The sequence below is a fragment of the Pseudophryne corroboree genome, chromosome 6 (assembly GCF_028390025.1).
Source record: "Pseudophryne corroboree isolate aPseCor3 chromosome 6, aPseCor3.hap2, whole genome shotgun sequence".
Classification (NCBI taxonomy): domain Eukaryota; kingdom Metazoa; phylum Chordata; class Amphibia; order Anura; family Myobatrachidae; genus Pseudophryne; species Pseudophryne corroboree.
This window is the reverse complement of record NC_086449.1, coordinates 812,147,656-812,167,431: the sequence shown is the minus strand read 5'-3', so window position 1 is coordinate 812,167,431 and position 19,776 is coordinate 812,147,656. Positions and strand designations below refer to the sequence as shown.

The 19,776-nt window shown below is 46.3% G+C and overlaps 1 protein-coding gene across 1 annotated transcript; it reads left to right on the top strand.

The window, feature by feature from the left end:
* The first annotated feature begins 17,461 nt into the window (after window positions 1-17,461).
* LOC134933679 (E3 ubiquitin/ISG15 ligase TRIM25-like) lies at window positions 17,462-19,776 on the top strand. The gene has a single exon (XM_063929054.1). It carries the CDS (start codon window positions 17,467-17,469, stop codon window positions 19,060-19,062), a length of 1,596 nt encoding a protein of 531 aa, XP_063785124.1. The 5' UTR covers window positions 17,462-17,466; the 3' UTR covers window positions 19,063-19,776.

The window sequence follows — 19,776 nt, the reverse complement described above, 5'->3', positions numbered from 1 at the left end:
TGGACGTTTGGAAAATTAATGCCTCCGTTAGCCTTAGGTTGTTGTAATTTGTGCATTGCAATACGCGGTCTTTTACCTTTCCATATGAATTGTCTGAACAGTTTAGTTATGTATGCTACGTCAGCTCTGCTAAGCAGTACAGGGAGGGATTGCAGGATGTACAACAGTTTGGGGAATGTGCACATTTTAATTAAATTAGCCCGTCCTAGGTATGAGAGCAACAAGCTCTTCCAAGCCTCCAACTCCTTTGCTACGTTGTCGATCGCCGTTTTAACATTTAGCCGATACAAATCCGATGGGTATTTAGAGAGTTTGATGCCTAGATATGTGATATATGTGGGGGCCCATTTGATAGGAAGTTGGCGGGCCCATCCTGGACTTTTTATTCCAGTTTTTAAACATAAACCCACTGATTTGTTAAGGTTAACTTGAAAGCCCGATATTTTACCAAAATCATCTAACAATCTCAGAATGTCCCTTAAGGACTCTCTAGGGTTCCCTATATATAATAGGACATCATCCGCAAAAGCAGATAATTTTATCTCCATATTTCCAACAGGAATACCCTTATAAACCGTTGAGTCTTGGAGAACTCGGAATAGGGGATCTATAGACAAATTAAAAAGAAGAGGGGACAATGGGCAGCCCTGCCTAGTGCCCCTTTGCATGGTTATTTGATTACCTCGTTTGCCATTAACCAGTAATGATGTTTTCGGGGCAGTATATAGATATTTAATGAGGTTCACAAACCTGTCGCTGAAGCCCCTATACTTCAACATATTAAATAAATGATGCCACGCCACAGTGTCGAAAGCTTTGTGTGTATCTAGGCTTAAGAGAATATGTTCTGATAGGGGTGAATTCCTTGACGCAATTGTGGCCGCTATGGCTGTTCGGATGGCTTTAACCGATTGGCGATCCCGAACAAAGCCATATTGATGGTCCGTCAATAAGTCAGGGAGAATCAATTGTAACCTATTGGCCATTATTTTCGTAAAGATCTTAAAATCAGAGTTTAAAAGAGTAATGGGCCTGTATGAGTCTGCTGACATTAGGTCCCTATCTGGTTTGGGGATTAGTGTCGTGTATGCTTGTGAAAAGGAAGAGTAGCTTGGGTGCTCCCTGTAGATTTTATTAAATAGTTCTAGTAACGTCGGTGTTAGTTCCCTTTGTAACAATTTATAGTATGCCCCTGTGAATCCATCGGGTCCAGGCGATTTGTGCGGCTGTAAAGAGGCAATAACCTCCCGTATTTCTTCTTCCCTGATGTCCCCGTCAAGCGCCTCCTGTTGGTCGGTACTGAGATGAGGTAGATTCGCCATATTTAGAAATTCCCTCTGTAACTCTTCATGAGGAGATACGGGACTATAAAGGGCAGTGTAATAATCACTTAAATGTGTTAAAATGTCCGCTGTCGTTGTGTAGGTCTTGTTCTGGGAATCGTCTCTCAGCGCTGCTATGAAGGAGCGTTGCCTTCTCGGTTTAGACATAGTAGCTAGGAGTTTACCAGTTCTGTTGCCCCACTTATAATAATGAAATTTGGTGTAGTCTAAGCGTTGTTGAGCTTGAGCCGTCAAAAAGGCATCAAGTAATTTTTTATCCCTGACATATCTCTCCAGATGTTCCTCTAAGGGAGTGGCTTTATAGATGTTGAAGCTGTGAGACATAGCGTTGTGTAAAGTATGATATTGTCTTGAGCTATCTTTCCGCAACTTTGCTACATAACCTATTATGTGACCTCGTAACACCGCCTTTGACGCTTCCCAAAAAAGCACCGTGTCATCCCAATGTTCTATATTGTCATCTACAAAGTTGTGCCAGGACTGTAATAGAAATTTCTTGAAATCTTCTGAATTGGAGAGGTGATCCGGAAAGCGCCAAAGGCGGTCCCCGCCCCCCTGAGAATCCACATATAACTCTAATCGTATAATAGCATGGTCCGAGATAACGATATCGTCCAATGCCGTACTTTTCACCTGGTCCAATAAGTGATTGGCCAGTAATATATAATCTATCCGGGACATAGTACCATGTACCCTAGATAGGTGACTATAAGATCTGTCCGTTTGATTTAGTAAACGCCATGGGTCGCTCAGTTCTAATATTTCCTTCATTTCCTGTATAAATTGCCAACATGGGGAGGTCGGTCTAGCGACAGGAGATGACTTATCCAGTGTGTGGTCATCAACCGCGTTGAAGTCGCCTCCAACTATTAAAGAGTAATTGGTTCTGCTGGCTAAGATCTGCGTAAGGTGACGTAAAAATTCCCCGGTTGCCACATTGGGTGCATATAAATTCACTAAGGTAAATTTTTTACCCTCAATTTCCACATCAAGAATCAAATAGCGGCCCTCTGGGTCCACCAGTGTATGTAGAATCTTGTATCTCAATTGTTTATGAAACAAGATTGCCACTCCCCTGGACTTTGAGGAGTGAGAAGCCTGTATGCATTCCGCTAACCAGGGGGCTCGCAAAGTAGATTCATCACCAAGCCTCCAGTGAGTTTCCTGGAGGAAGGTGATAGAGGGTTTTTTCCGACGAAGGTGAATGAGTACTTTTTTTCTCTTGATCGGGGTGTTAAGTCCACCCACGTTCCAAGATAGTATAGAACGGTGGGCGGTCTCCCGGCCCGCAGACGTGCGCCTATTATCATCCGCCATCATTGGTGATGAAGAGCTGAAAGGGGTGCCCCGATGTTTCCCAAACCTTCCCAATTGGGAGCAACTGTTCCCCCACGAAGAGTAGAACAGCAGGGGTCCCAAAGTTCCTGGCGCTCAGGTCCCGACCCCCTCCCCCCGCTACACAACCCCTGGAGACCGCTGAGGAGACAGAACAGGCTATCACATTCAATAAATTCAGGTGAAGTAATACATTTCCATTTTTTAGAACTATAACTAAACGTGGGTCATTTAATTGACCCATGTCAACAAACTGAGGACTCCCAACCGTAATGGAGGGAATGCTCCGTTTTTTGAACAAAAACAATACAAACAACAAACATTGTAATGCAGGTATAAGAAGCCCACAAAACATCATTAATGAAGAACAAAGAGAAGATCAAAAAGAAAAATCTTAACCTTCAGTCAGGGTCTGGGTAAATAATACAGTGTAGGGTAAGACCTAATATAAGGGGGAAGTGCGTCCGGCCCTCCACCCCCCCAGAGCCCCCCTATTCATTGACATGGTGGCACAGAAATGAGCGAAAGTTGTAGGGGTCCGGCTACCAAGTGGGTTTAGGCCGAGCGCCCCTCCCCCCCCCCGAGAAGATAACACAATAAGGAGCTATTTGAGTGTGACTTGTTTATTCTCGTGAACTAGCATTAGAGCGGGCAGGCGAGGGAGGGCCCTGTCTAAGGAAATGGGACTTCGCCTGTTGGGGGTCAGTAAAAAGCTGAGTGCGGCCATTTTCAGTTACTTTCAATTTGGCTGGATAAAGTAAAGCGAATCTTATCTTTTTGTCCACCAAAAACCTACAGACCTCCGAAAATGCCTTACGTTTCTGTGATACCAAGGCTGAGAAGTCTTGGAACACCAGAATTTTGTGACCTCCCACTCGCAACTCTGGGGCGGCACGGTAAGCCTGCAGTACTTTTTCTTTGTCTCTGTAGTCTAAGAATTTAGCAATAGTGGGCCTAGATTGATTACCCCTATCCCTGCGAACTGCACCTAACCTATGCGCCCTTTCCACCGGCAGTGGCAGGTCAGATTCTAGCAGACCCAGAGCAGACGGGATAAGGTTACCAACGTAATCCTGCAATTGTGTGTCAGTAACCTCTTCGGGAATGCCAATAAAACGTAAATTACATCTTCTATTCCTGTTTTCCAGGTCATCGAGTTTCTCGACCATGGTGTGTATAGTTTGAGATTTAATCGCTAGTTCTTGTTGCAAAGCGTGAACTGAGTCCTCAGCATCGCTTGTTCGTTGTTCTAAAGTGTCTATTCTAGCAGTATTTGATTCTATCTTTGCTAGCGATGTGTCTAGTCGCGCATGCAGATCCTCAAATTTTTTATCAATGAGGGGCATTAGCATGTTGATTACTTCTTTGGCGTTATCCGCTGGTGACGGAATTGCCATATGGACATGATGTGTGTCCTCAATTCCTCCTGATAATGGAGAAGGAGGAGAAGATGATTGAGACGCATTTGTTTTCTGGTTGGTTTGGCGTTTGTAGCCTGATTTAGCCGCGGAACTAGGCATGTCTGCGGATGGATTTTGGTTTTTAGCCAAATACTTGTCCATACCACGGTGTACTAGCACTAGAAGCAGAGCAGATGTGACCAATGATAGCCGCAATGGTAAATTAACCGCTATAAAGCATACATAAGTCTTACTGAGATGTGTACGTTAGACCCTGCGAACGAAATGTTAACTACATATTCTCACGAGATGGGTAACTTGCACATAGAAAAGTACCTGAAAAATATACGGATCCGGAGGCTAAAAGACCAGCGGTCTCACTTGCCCTGGGAGCCGTGTACAAGCAATTGAATGGTAAATAAGAAACGTAGCAGGTGCCACTTACAAAATAAACAGCATATCTCTGTCACTTAATTCAATAGTATATGCAAGGATCATGGCATTTTGTGGTAAGAAGGGAAGGGGAGAGGAGAAAAAAAAAAAAAAAAAAAAAATAAAAAAAAAAAATAAGATCAATCAATAATTAGATGAATAAATCAAATAAGAATAAAAATTAAATTCAGATCCGCAGCAGGATCAGGTGTAATGGAACCTCAGTGTGAAACATATAACAAGCAGTTATGGTGAAATGAGGGCAGCAGCCTGCAAGTTAGATTTTAAATAGAATTATTTTCAAATCAGCCACAAGGTGTCACTACAGGCACATGTAATACTATCCCAGCCTCGTGAGTAGGCTGAAAAACCTGTACTGCACGTGGAGGAAAATAAGGGGACAAGGGAAATTGCAGAGGTTTTCTTCTATTAAAGAACCTCCCCAGTATGTAGAATAATTCACTCTGACAGGTGTAAGGATAATATGCCGCCAGTCCATAAACTGTTCACAGGTCGGTTCAGAGCAGTTCACCTAGTGTTCTGTGATTGCTTCACTCGGAGTGGCAGATAGCCGGTCACAGCCCGCGTTCCGCTGTCTTGGAGTTATGTGCCAAGAAGAGGAAAAAGGGGATAGCTAAAGGGATCATAGAGTTGGGAGGGAAATCATGGGGAGGGGGGGATATGGGAAACACACAAGGGGGGATGGATACAAGTTTAGGAAGGGTGCAGGCAGTTATGAAGAGTGTTAATAAAAGAGAAGGAGGTGTACAAACAAAATTAGTACCTTGGAGGGCAAAGAAATATTAGGCTCGGACCCTGGAGGGGCACTGTAGGGAACCCTGTGTTCTTGTTCTTGCGGTCCCCGTTACTGAGCTCCGATCTGAGCTCCGTCCACAATGCTGTTGGCTTATGGTCGTGTATCTGACAGGGAGCCCCTCTGAGCTATGCCGCTTCTACGCCTCCTGGGAGCACCCTCCGGTCCGGCCAGTATGTCGCGCCCAGCGGGGTTTAGGTAGCCGGCACTCTCTCTCCTCCGTACTTGTGAGCGTCCTCGGTGTCCTGCAGGAAGGATGGTCTCCGCCACAGCACACAGTGTCCTGACGCCCGTCCGAGACTCGGTATAGGTATACCGCTTCCTCTGCTCACACTCTTTCTTCAGGATTAGGTAGCCGGCAATCCCTTTGCTAGCGAGCGAGCGTCCCCAGGGTCCTGCAGGGAGGATGGTCTCTGCCGCCGCTCTCAGTGTCCTTACACCCGCCCGGGACACGGTACACGTTCACCTCTTCCTCTGCCCGCAACTCCTCTCTAGCCTCGCTCCACGAGCTCGTCGTCAGTTGTTTCTTTAAGGGCTGTGATTTAGGCGGGCTCAAGTGCTACCAGGGACTCGATTCTTCAGAGCTTGCTCACACACGCAGCTCCATTTTCGCGCCCACGCCGTGTTAGCAAGCCTGCTGGCCGTCTCTTACCGATGGCCTGACTCCGGGGTAATTTCAATTCTCCCTGATAAATGTTTTAGTCCCGAGGTCCCTCAGGTGTCAGCAATGAAAATATGAGGACCTGAATTCCCAATTCTTGCCAATATTGGGGAATTTTCAGTCAGCTTTGGGAGCCACATTAAAAGGCAGCCATACTCGCTGGCTCCGCCCCCGGAAGTCCGGGGTGCGTCATTTATTGTACTCCTGAAGGTGTATTCTTGGACATACCTGAGAATCACGCTCAGGAAGTGCGAGACATGTTAGACTCCCCATCAAAATTAATGTCACATACCATTATGACAAATAGGACTCCATCCCAAGTAGAAGAAATGACATCCCAAATACCAGAGTCACTTTGGACTAAAGATGGACAGGACACTGGATTGATGGCAAACGTAGCTCCGGTAGTTGTGCAAGTAAAAGATGGTAGGATAGCTCCTAAAATCCCACAATACCCTCTGAAGCCAGAGGTGGAGTTAGGAGTGTATCCCGCAATAGAGCACTTGCTACAACAGGGCATTCTGGTAAGAACATCCAGCACAGCCAATAGTCCCATCTTCCCTGTGAAAAAGAGTGGGGGGAGGGGTTACAGGCTAGTGCAGGATCTAAGGGGGATTAACAAAATAGTTGAGAGTCAGTTCCCCGTAGTGCCAAATCCAGCTGTCATCCTTATGCAAATCCCTCCCACTGCGAAATTTTTCACTGTTATTGACCTCTGCTCCGCTTTCTTTTCGGTACCTCTGCACCCTGACAGCCAATATTTGTTCGCATTACATACAGAGGAGTCCAATACACATGGACTCGATTACCACAAGGTTTCATAGATAGTCCAAGTATATTTTCCCAGGCTTTGCATGATTGTTTACAGTCTTTCCAACCAGAGAGTGGATCAGTATTGATACAGTATGTGGATGATTTACTGCTGTGTTCAGATTCATTGAAAGCATCCCTGAAGGATACGAAACAGCTCCTGTTTCATCTTTCAGACACAGGACACAAGGTTTCCAAAGACAAGTTGCAATTATGCCAAACTAAAGTAACATATTTGGGACACTGTCTAACACAAGGACTGAGACACCTGACCGCTGATAGAATTCAAGCAATTAGAGACATGACTCTGCCACAAACACAGCAACAGATCAGAACGTTTTTAGGAATGTGTGGGTATTGCCGTAACTGGATCCCAGGATTTTCCATTCTAGCGTTACCTTTGCAGGAGATGGTCTCCTCAAACAAACCGGATCGGATTTCGCATACAGACGAGTCCGAGAAGGCATTTGAGAGACTTAAACAGTGCCTAACGCAGGCACCAGCATTAGGTATGCCAGACTATGGGAAACCCTTTGAGCTGTACGGAACAGAAAGTGCTGGTTGCGCGGCAGGCGTCCTAACCCAGAAGCATGGTGATGCCAGCAGGCCGGTAGCATACTATAGCGCTCAGCTAGACACGGTAGCGCGATCCCTCCCCACATGTTTGCGAAGCGTTGCTGCGATTGCATTGCTAGTGACGAAAAGCGAAGATGTCGTGCTAGGTCACAACCTCACAATTCATACGCCACATGCGGTGTCAGCTTTGTTAAATTCTGCCCAAACCAGGCACGTCTCATCAGCACGGTTTACAAGATGGGAATTGGCACTAATGGCCCCTGTAAACATCACCATAAGGAGATGCACTGCATTAAATCCTGCAACATATCTCCCAGGTGTGCCTGGACAGGCACAAAGGGTGGAGGATGAGAGTGGTGGGGAGGGAGGATTTAATACAAAGGAAGACACACATGATTGTATGGAATATTTGACCCAAAATTTCACGGCGAGGCCTGACATCAGTGACAACCCACTGGAAGATGTAGAACTTACTTTTTACACGGACGGTAGTTGTCACAGACAGTCGGAATCGGGAGACTTGTGTACTGGATACGCAGTCGTAGATGACCAAGGCACCATAGAAGCAGAACCGCTAGGCCCACCTCACTCAGCCCAGGTTGCTGAACTGGTCGCCCTAACCAGAGCATGTGAATTGGCTAAGGGTAAGTCAGCCAATATCTACACCGATTCTAGATACGCCTTCGGGGTAGTCCATGATTTCGGAGCCCTATGGCGCCTCAGAAATGTCATGACAGCAGCTGGTACACCGGTAGCGCATGCAGCTCACATTAAAAGGCTTCTAACAGCGATACAGGAACCCGACAGAGTGGCTGTTATCAAGTGTAAAGCACACACATATAGCCAGGACCCAGTATCACTTGGTAACAGCCGAGCAGACGAAGCTGCTAAGTTAGCAGCTGGTACCCCCAGACAGACAGACACCACACAACTGATGGTATTTAATACCATCAACACACAGAAGCTGAGTGAAATGCAAAATTTGTGTTCCACACAGGAAAAGGCAGTCTGGAAGGCAAAGGGATATGGCCAGGAGTCCTCAGGACTCTGGACGGATGGACAAGGTAAACCAGTGGCCCCCAGAGCATACCTTCCATGTTTGGCTGAGGCAGCTCACGGGCTGACTCATCTGGGCAAGGAGGGAATGTGCAAGTTGGTAAGAGCATATTGGTGCGACCCAGGATTTTCATCTCATGCGAGTAAGAGAGCAATGTCATGCCTTACCTGTTTGAGAAAGAATATCGGAAAGGCAATACCAACAGAACCATCTCATATCCCACCTGCAGGCGGCCCTTTCCAGGTAATACAGATTGACTTCATTCAATTACCCCCTTGTCGAAATTTAAAATATGTACTTGTTTGTATAGATGTTTTCTCAAATTGGGTCGAAGCATTTCCTGCGGCCACAAATACCGCTATGTTTACTGCTAAGAAAATTGTGCAGGAATTTGTATGTAGATATGGTATCCCTAGAATAATCGAAAGTGATAGGGGTACCCATTTTACAGGTGATGTCTTTCAAGGAATGTGTAAGTTGATGGGAATTGATAGCAAGCTGCACACTCCATACCGTCCACAGGCGAGTGCGAAGGTGGAAAGAGTGAACAGCACTATTAAAAATAAACTGAGCAAAGTTATGGCAGAGACAGGATTGACATGGCCAGAAGCTTTACCCATTGTACTGTACAGCATCAGAACCACTCCCAGGTCCCCTCTTAATCTGTCCCCCTTTGAAATCTTGTTTGGTCGACAACCGCATGTTATGATTAACCCTCAGGATGATTTGAAGTGTAACAATGAAGTGACTGTAAAATACTTGATTAACATGAGTAAACAGTTAAGGAATCAAAATGATAATTTGAAGTTGGTGATTCCTGATTTACCAGATAGTAATTGTCATGACATTGAACCTGGGGATTATGTAATGATACGGAATTTTCTACGCTCAGGTTGCCTTATTGACAGATGGGAAGGACCATACCAAGTCTTATTGACTAGCACTACAACATTGAAGGTTGCCGAGAGAGAGACTTGGGTTCATTCATCCCACTGTAAGAAGGTTGCTGATCCAGAGAGGTCCCGTGATAAGGAACAGACGGTAGAGGAAGTTGTATCACTGGAGTGTCTGTTCCAGGAGGACTGAGGCAGCACCTGAGCATTGAAAATCACAAGATCAAAAGCAGTTGTCGATTCCCTGTTCCCTTTTATTGTTTTCTCCACTTCCCATCCCCTCTCCTTCAAATTATTTTTTTCCCCTTCTCATTCTTCTCCGTTTCCTCCTATAAGATGGACTTGCCCCAAGAGACTGTGATCCGGATTTTCCTGTTGACCATGATGTTGACCAGAGCAGTCTGTTCCGGCGAGAGTACCATGGAGGTCGAGAGAGGTTCTGGAATGGGTTCTGATGATAAAGATGGAGGCGTAGTTTTCCAAGAACAACTTAACCAACAAGTAAAGGCGAGTATCAGAAAACGATCCGATAGCATTGACAATAGAAGGAATTGTGAAGGATTGTTAGCTGAAGAAAACTGTATCTGTAGGCTCTGTAACAATGAAGTTGAGGATGGGTGCATCAAGAAATGCCAATCCAGTTTTAATATCCACATGGACCGGCATCCATTGAGTGACTATCACTCCTTAGTGGGTAGTGTGTTAAATCAAACAGATTGTTGGGTATGCTCTCAAGTACCTCAAGGTCATAGCAAATCAGGGCTAGTACCATTTCCTTTAACGGTAGGGGAGGTACTTGAGCTAAAGGGTGGGAGACCGGTGGACAGGAGGTTCAATATCTCCAGTCCTCCTAGTTTGAAGCTCCACCAATATCATGTGGATAGATCCCTAATATGTTTTAACATTACCAATCCCCGAAAGCCGGGAAATTGGGAAGTGTCATGGAGTAACCAAACCATGACCTTTTCATATAGGGCAGATAGAATGCCTACAGATACAGAGCTTATACGCCACATAGCCAGTAGAGGAAAATCTTTCCGATATAGGTATACCCTAGGAAGTAGGATTACGAGAGTTGGAGAGGTATCACCAGGATACTGTGCACATATCGTACAAACTGATACGTGTACTAGGCAGATGGGAGAATTAGGGCTAGGAGATTTCACATGGAAGATGTGTAACATGGTTATGTCCTACTCCGTCCCCTATGTTCTCCCCGATGATGCATATTTCATATGCGGGAGGAAGGCGTATAAGTGGCTTGTCCCAAACTCTGAAGGATTGTGTTATATTGGAAAAGTACTGCCTGAGGTAATGACTGTATCACATGCCAGAATGAAAGATATACACCGTGGTGCCCAAGCTCCTAATACTCATACTCATTACGAGCACGTAGTTAAAAGGCAACTGAGAGAAAGGACAGAGCATCCGGCCTCTGATCTGATCCATGAATCCACCGGGATTCAGGTCCTGCTTGCGTTAGATTTCACTCGCACCGCTCGAGGAGTGATGAACTATAGATACATATCTGCGCTTGCAAATTTGTTAGATAATATCACTGAAATGTATGATGACACGTTTAGGTATACTGGAAGAGAACTTCAAGCTTATAAAACAGAACTGGTACAGCATAGAATGGTTCTCAATTACCTCACAGCAGTGACAGGCGGATATTGTGTCACACTGGCAACGCAGTACGGCGTGAAATGTTGCACATATATTACGAATAGCACCGAGGACCCGGTCGAGGTCATAGACCAAAAGATGGACGATATTCTCCAACTAAAGTGGGAATTTCGCAGGAGACACAATCTCACTCTTGCTGCTGTAGGTAATGAGCTGACTGGTTGAGTGTCATGGTTGAACCCGCGAAATTGGTTCTCTGGTTTAGGAGAATGGGCTCAAGGAGTCATAATGGATGTTGGGAAGTTTCTTCTATGTATCTTAGGTGTTGTCATATCAATTGGCTTGATATTTAGATGCGGTCAGGCTTTAATGAAGTGCAAACATAGTACCAGGGTAATGAGTCTGAGGAGTGAGGAAACTGTAATTCCAATGGATTTGATTTATGACCCAACGGTAGAAACAATGATGTGATGAAAATGCGATTATACGGTCCGTTTCTTTCACCTGTTTTTCCGTTTTCTCCAAGGTAAAAAGACCCACTTGGACGAGGAATTTGATGAGCCTGTATACAGACAACTGATGGATTAAAGAAGAAGTTTTGACAACCTTATACACAGATATTTGATGAACTATGCCATAGACCCCCAGTTTCCCTAGAAATTTTAAAATTACGCTAGCCCAACACTTTTGTAAGTCTATGGACATTGACAAAGCTTTTTGCCCACACCTTTTGGGCAAAAGCACAAAGAAGACTGCATTCAACAGACACCGAACAAGACTTCAACCGACAAACGTTCATTAACCTGACATAGAATACCACTGCATTTACCATAAGTGTTCTTTATCTTCATTTCTACAACCCTCAGGTAATGACACACATAGTCGATAGGGAATACAGGCACAGATATCAGCAATCACATATTCCCCCATTCATGTATCATCAACTAAAATGTGCTCCCCCATTTTGTTACAACCACAGCCGAAAAGAGCTCGGTAGAGTTTGACAGCCCATCCACAGACCCTTGATACGGGATAAGAAGGAATTCAAATGTATACTTCGCAATACCTCGAAGCTTGATTTACAACACGTACGGCACGATAATACATGACTCCCCCAAACATGGATTCATACACACATGCTTCTGCTATCTCACTAGGTCATACCCTTTTCACACCTTCTTCTCTCCTCCCTTACCCAACCATGGAAATGTATTAACACCTGACATATATTTTTCTCTTTTTGAAATGTTTTAGGAAGTGGCAGTTATTGTTGACTGCCAAAGGGTGGACTGTCAAAGTCAGAAAAATATCACTATGCACACTGCCATATTTGCACCTCATACATGTCCGCGCTGCGCATGCGTGCGCTCTCCCGTGCGTGCGCATACCCGCTGTTACGTGCACCCGCAGGTGCACGGTATGCGTATTTACGGTAGAGTTTATGTGTTCGTAGCGTGCGACTCAATCATTACATATTTTCACTATATAATGTATTTTGTAGATCATGGTCCCTTTGATAGAATCTGAAAGTTTAGTTAAGGTAGCATGTTCCTGGACAAAGAGATCCCTCTTTGTTTGATACGAAGGGTCCGACAGGGGTCATACAGTGGTGTTTAGTATCCATCGGAAGAGTATTTAATTAGCAATATTCCGGTGTTGGTTTGAAGCGGATTAATCGCTCGTGCGAATAGTTATGGACATAAGAAGTTATGTCCATTTACTATTATTTGCACTTACTTGCAACCTAGTTTCCCACCCACCTGAGCAGTTGGAAGTAGCCACAGCCCACCTGTATGAATCAACCTATGACCTTTTGTTATAATGCGAAGACGAATTCCTGTGTCCAATGAACAATGAGATTGTAGGGACCATTGAATTGTATTGTGTGTGGGGCATAAATAGACAAGCCGATGATATCCAGCTCACTCTCTTCAACGGTTCTCATCACTGATAATCGGGAGCTGGATATTCAGAGGTGCATGCGATCATTCCCTTTGTGCGTAAGTTTTCTCCGCAATCATATTGTCTTTGTTGTTATTGTGAGCCATATCTCTCTCTCTCTCTCTTCTCCTTTTTCTCTCATTTTCCCTTAAACGTAATTGTATTGTATTTCCTGTGTAGTTATCTGGTTAGTTAGTCTATGTTATATTGTAGTGTATGACTTGTATTGTATTATTCTTTTTGCAAGTATAACATTCATATAAGGCGTTAGACCCTAAGACCGGTATCTGTGTATTTCTTATATCGCTAAGTATTCTCAGAGCGTCGGTGACGCCCAAACAGCTTTTAAGTTAATAAGGTTACACTGTGTTGCATTTACACCCTATCACTACACAAAGGTTTACTGCATATTACATTGTGTATGGTTTAGATACAAAGGTTTAACAGTGTGAGCGTCTGCGCCGCTGGTGATCTCCTCGTGGTCCCAAGCGTCCGCTACGCTAATAGCGAACCATTACGTTAGTCGGCAGCCAATAGCGTGCCTGCCTGTGATCTCTTGGCCGTGAGCGAACGTAACGCTTGAGCGTCTCGACTACGGCTAAGCGATTGTTACGCAACGTGCGTACCCTTACGGTACTCCATACGTCAATAGCGTACAGTGTTCTTAGACCTCTTAAAGGGTTTTAAATAAGATAAATATTTAGCTTTATCAAGTGCTATCACATGATTTTCCGCCCAGCGAAGAATCCTTGCAACTTCTGTCATTGCCCTCCTGCTTCTTGTGCCGCCCTGTCTATTTACGTGGGCGACTGCCGTGATGTTGTCCGACTGGATTAGCACCGGCTGACCTTGAAGCAGAGGTCTTGCTAGGCTTAGAGCATTGTAGATGGCCCTTAGCTCCAGGATATTTATGTGAAGTGATGTCTCCAGGCTTGACCACAAACCCTGGAAATTTCTTCCCTGTGTGACTGCCCCCCAGCCTCTCAGGCTGGCATCCGTGGTCACCAAGACCCAGTCCTGAATGCCGAATCTGCGGCCCTCTAGAAGATGAGCACTCTGCAACCACCACAGGAGAGACACCCTTGTCCTTGGTGACAAGATTATCCGTTGATGCATCTGAAGATGCGACCCGGACCATTTGTCTAGCAGATCCCACTGGAAGGTTCTTGCGTGGAATCTGCCGAATGGGATTGCTTCGTAAGAAGCCACCATCTTTCCCAGGACCCTTGTGCATTGATGCACTGAGACTTGGCCTGGCTTTAGGAGATTTCTGACTAGTTCGGATAACTCCCTGGCTTTCTCCTCCGGGAGAAACACCTTTTTCTGGACTGTGTCCAGGATCATCCCTAGGAATAGAAGTCGTGTTGTCGGGATCAGCTGCGATTTTGGAATATTGAGAATCCAACCGTGCTGGCGCAGCACTATCTGAGATAGTGCTACTCCGTCTTCCAACTGTTCCCGGGATCTTGCCCTTATCAGGAGATCGTCCAAGTAAGGGATAACTAAAACTCCCTTCCTTCGAAGGAGTATCATCATTTCGGCCATTACCTTGGTAAAGACCCGGGGTGCCGTGGACAATCCAAATGGCAGAGTCTGAAACTGATAGTGACAGTTCTGTACCACAAACCTGAGGTACCCTTGGTGAGAAGGGTAAATTGGGACATGTAGGTAAGCATCCTTGATGTCCAGAGACACCATATAGTCCCCTTCTTCCAGGTTTGCAATCACTGCTCTGAGTGACTCCATCTTGAATTTGAACCTTTGTATGTAAGTGTTCAAGGATTTTAGGTTTAAAATTGGTCTCACCGAGCCGTCCGGCTTCGGAACCACAAATAGTGTGGAATAGTACCCCTTTCCCTGTTGTAGGAGGGGTACCTTGATTATCACCTGCTGGGAATACAGCTTGTGAATGGCTTCCAATACTGCCTCCCTGTCTGAGGGAGACGTCGGTAAAGCAGACTTTAGAAAACGGCGAGGGGGAGACGTCTCGAATTCCAATTTGTACCCCTGAGATACCACCTGAAGGATCCAGGGGTCCACTTGCGAGTGAGCCCACTGCGCACTGAACTTCATGAGATGGGCCCCCACCGTGCCTGAGTCCGCTTGTAAAGCCCCAGCGTCATGCTGAGGACTTTGCGGAGGCGGGAGAGGGCTTTTGTTCCTGGGAACTGGCTGTTTGTTGCAGCCTTTTTCCTCTCCCTCTGCCACGGGGCAGAAATGAGGCGCCTTTTGCCCGCTTGCCCTTATGGGGCCGAAAGGACTGCGCCTGATAATATGGCGTCTTCTTAGGTTGAGAAGCTACCTGGGGTAAAAATGTGGATTTTCTAGCAGTTGCCGTGGCTACCAGGTCTGATAGACCTACCCCAATTAACTCCTCCCCCTTATAAGGCAATACTTCCATGTGCCTTTTAGAATCCGCATCACCTGACCACTGCCGCGTCCATAAACCTCTTCTTGCAGAAATGGACAGCGCGCTAACTCTTGATGCCAGTCGGCAAATATCCCTCTGTGCATCACGCATATATAGAAATGCATCCTTCAAATGCTCTAAAGTCAGTAATATACTGTCCCTATCTAGGGTATCAATATTTTCAGTCAGAGAATCCGACCACGCCAGGCCCGCACTGCACATCCAGGCTGAGGCGATTGCTGGTCGCAGTATAACCCCCGTGTGAGAGTATATACATTTTAGGATATTCTCCTGCTTTCTATCGGCAGGTTCCTTTAGGGCGGCCGTATCAGGAGAGGGTAGTGCTACCTGTTTAGACAAGCGTGTGAGCGCTTTATCCACCCTAGGGGGTGTTTCCCAACGTGCCCTATCCTCTGGCGGGAAAGGGTACGATGCCAATAACCTTTTAGGAATTATCAGTTTTTTGTTTTTTTATCGGGGGAAACCCACGCCTCATCACACACTTCATTTAATTCCTCGGATACAGGAAAAACTACAGGCAGTTTTTTCTCGCCAAACATAATACCCTTTTTAGTGGTATTATCAGATATATGCAATACATTTTTTATTGCTTCAATCATGTAACGTGTGGCCCTAGTGGAAGTCACGTTTGTCTCCTCATCATCGACACTGGAGTCAGAATCCGTGTCTGTGTCTGCCATTTGAGGTAACGGGCGTTTTAAAGCCCCTGATGGCGTTTGAGACCCCTGGACAGGCACAAGCTGAGTAGCCGGCTGTCTCATGTCGTCAACTGTCTGTCGTAAGGAGCTGACACTGTCATGCAATTCCTTCCACAAGCTCATCCACTCAGGTGTCGACTCCCTAGGGGGTGACAACTGTATAATAGGCAATTGCTCCGCCTCCATCTCATTTTCCTCCTCAAACATGTCGACACAATCGTACCGACACACCGCACACACACAGGGAATGCTCTGATAGAGGACAGGACCCCACTAGCCCTTTGGGGAGACAGAGGGAGAGTATGCCAGCACACACCAGAGCGCTATATATATACAGGAATACCACTATAAAATGTGCTTTTCCCTTTATAGCTGCTGTTAGTATAAAACTGCGCCAAATTAGTGCCCCCCTCTCTTTTTTACCCTTTTCTGTAGTGCAGGACGTCCTTCCAGCGGAGCTGTGATGGAAAATGGCGCCCGTGTGCTGAGGAGATAGGCTCCGCCCCCTTCTCGGCGGCCTTTTCTCCCGCTTTTTAGGTGAGTTCTGGCAGGGGTTAAAATACACCCATATAGCCCTGCGCTACCTTGTTGAAGACTGATGTCTTCTGCCGCCGATTTTTCCGGACCTTTTCTTGCTTCTGGCTCTGTAAGGGGGCCGGCGGCGCGGCTCCGGGACCGAGCTCCGAGGCTGGGCCTGTGTTCGGTCCCTCTGGAGCTAATGGTGTCCAGTAGCCTAAGAAGCCCAATCCACTCTGCACGCAGGTGAGTTCACTTCTTCTCCCCTTAGTCCCTCGATGCAGTGAGCCTGTTGCCAGCAGGTCTCACTGAAAATAAAAAACCTAAAACTAAACTTTTCACTAAGAAGCTCAGGAGAGCCCCTAGTGTCCACCCTTCTCGGCCGGGCACAAAAATCTAACTGAGGCTTGGAGGAGGGTCATAGGGGGAGGAGCCAGTGCACACCAGGTAGTCCTAAAGATTTTACTTTTGTGCCCAGTCTCCTGCGGAGCCGCTATAGCCCATGGTCCTTACGGAGTTCCCAGCATCCACTAGGACGTCAGAGAAATGTATATACCTCATGTAACTTTGATAGGGAAGGTGGGGCCCCTCTCAGCTCTGGGCCCCATAGCAGCTGCACTGCCTGCACCTATGGTAGCTACGCCCTTGATGCAGACTTAATCTAGCACACTGCTCATTTGACCGCTGGGTGAAATGTGCGCCCTCGCTCAGCTCACATCACGTCGTGCTGATCGGGGGGGAGAGATGTGTGCAGAGCAGTCTGTTCTAGAACGCTGAGCACACATCTCCCCCGTGTGTACGGCCCTTTAGTGTAACTGAGCCTGTAGCTATAATCTGAGTGAAGCTCAGCCTCGCCCTGTGTGCAGAATGTGACCTCACTGGTATCTGAGTGTCAGAAATTCTCACTTTCATTTCTCTTTCCTGCTTCCAGTGATGGCGTCTGCTGATCTGAGACAGGAGCTGGACTGTTCCATCTGCCTGAGCATTTACACAGATCCTGTAACCCTGAGATGTGGCCACAACTTCTGCCGGGTCTGTATTGATCGTGTGTTGGATACACAGGAGGAGGCTGGAGCGTATACTTGTCCTGAATGCAGAGCAGAGTGTCAGGAGCGTCCTGCACTGCAGAGGAACATAACGCTGTGTAACATAGTGGGGAGGTTCCTGTCTACTCGGCCAGATCAGGAGGAGACTGGGATCTTCTGCACTTACTGTGTGGACTCTCCTGTACCTGCTGCTAAATCCTGTCTGCTGTGTGAGGCTTCTCTGTGTGATAATCACCTGAGAGTACACAGCAAGTCATCAGAGCACGTCTTATGTGATCCCACCACTGCCCTGGGGAACAGGAAATGCTCCGTCCATAAGAAGATCCTGGAGTATTACTGCACTGAGGACGCTGCCTGTATCTGTGTGTACTGTTCAGCTGGGGAACATCGGGGACACCATGTGGAGATGCTGGATGAGGCCTCTGAGAAGAAGAAAGAGAAGCTGAGAAATGTTCTGCAGAAACTAACCATAAAGAGAGAGGAGACTGAGAAAAGAGTCCAGAGTCTGCAGGAGCGCAGGAGAGAAGAACAGGGAAAAGCAGTGGGTGTAACAGAGACAGTCACTGCCCTGTTTAGAGACATCAGGAGACAGCTGGCAGACCTGGAGAAGAGAGTCCTCAGTGAGATCTCCAGGCAGGAACAGCGCGTTTCACTCTCAGTCTCTGACCTGATCCAGCAGCTGGAAATAAAGAAGGACGAGCTGTCCGGGAAGATGCGTCACATTGAGGAGCTGTGTAACATGTCTGATCCAGTGACTGTCTTACAGGAACCAGACACAGGGGACTTGTGTGATACTGAGGACACAGAGAGACATGATACCCAGGTCCGTGGTGCAGGAGATCTGGATGTGGGTCTCATCTCAGAGACATTACACACATTATCTGATATAATAACAGGTATAAATACAGGGATCTATGTGCAGGAGGCTACAGACATATTACTGGATGTAACCACAGCTGGTAATAATATACAGATATCAGGTGACAGGAAAACTGCATCCTGGTCACCAAGTCAGAATCACCCAGTAACACCAGAGAGATTTCAGTGTGATCAGGTAATAAGCACCAGGAGATTCTCCTCAGGGCGACATTACTGGGAGGTGGATGTCAGTAAGTCAGAGTGGTGGAGGGTGGGGATGTGTTATCCCAGTATAGACAGGAGAGGACGTCAGTCACTCATTGGATATAATAACAAGTCCTGGTGTCTGTGTAGAGATAATAATCAGTACTCAGTGACACATGACAGTAGAGAGATCCAGTTACCTGACAGTATCCCCTGTGACAGAGTGAGGGTATATCTGGATTATGAGGCAGGACAGCTGTCCTTTTATTCTCTGTGTGACCCCATCAGACACTTACACACCTACACTGCCGCCCTCACTGAGCCCCTCCATGCTGCATTATGGGTAGGAAACAGTTTATTTGAACCAAGAGGTTCTATAACTATATGTGGGGGAGTCAGGAGCTGGAAGACATTACCATAGGAAATCCTCCCAGAGACTGGTGACATCACATGGAGAGGAATATGATTGGTGGAGCACTCAGCCAATAGAATGTAGCAGTAGGTGGAGCTACAGCTGAGCTCCTCCCAGTATATGACCACATGACCAGTGTGTCTGGAGCTGTTCCCTTATTGGTGTGTTGCTGTCATTATAACTATATAAATACACATCTCTGCCTCTGACACCTGTGATTGGCTGGAATATCTGTCAGTGTGCTGATGTCAGTATAGTGTGATGGTGACATTATGAGTGACATCACTGTGACTACATCCCCGGCCCATCACCACACAGCTGACCATAGGGAGGACAGCCCAGCACTATTTTATCTATGTAATATTTGCTGAATTCCTTAATATAAAACATTTGGCCTCGGAGTCCTGTGAATAAAATGCTGATACTCTAGGGCGCTGCGATTCAGTAACACTGAGACCATTGGTGCCCCCTATTACTGTAGTCAGAGCTACACTCGCTCGCACTGGGTGTTATGTGTGTAGGGGGAGAATGGGGCGGGGACTGTGTAAAGCTCCGCCTACTGGGAACTGTGACAAAAGCCGATGTTTCTTACATAACACATGATTGGCTGGATAGCTCCTAACTGCATGATGCCTCATTGCTTATCTGTATTATCTTATGCAGGAATCACAATGTATAATGACTGTTTATGTGCTCACCATTATACAAGTATAGTATAAATTA

What these genes read in the sequence shown, in the direction of transcription:
- LOC134933679 (XM_063929054.1), top strand. Translation starts at nt 17,467, where the DNA reads ATGGCGTCTGCTGATCTGAGACAGGAGCTGGACTGTTCCATCTGCCTG.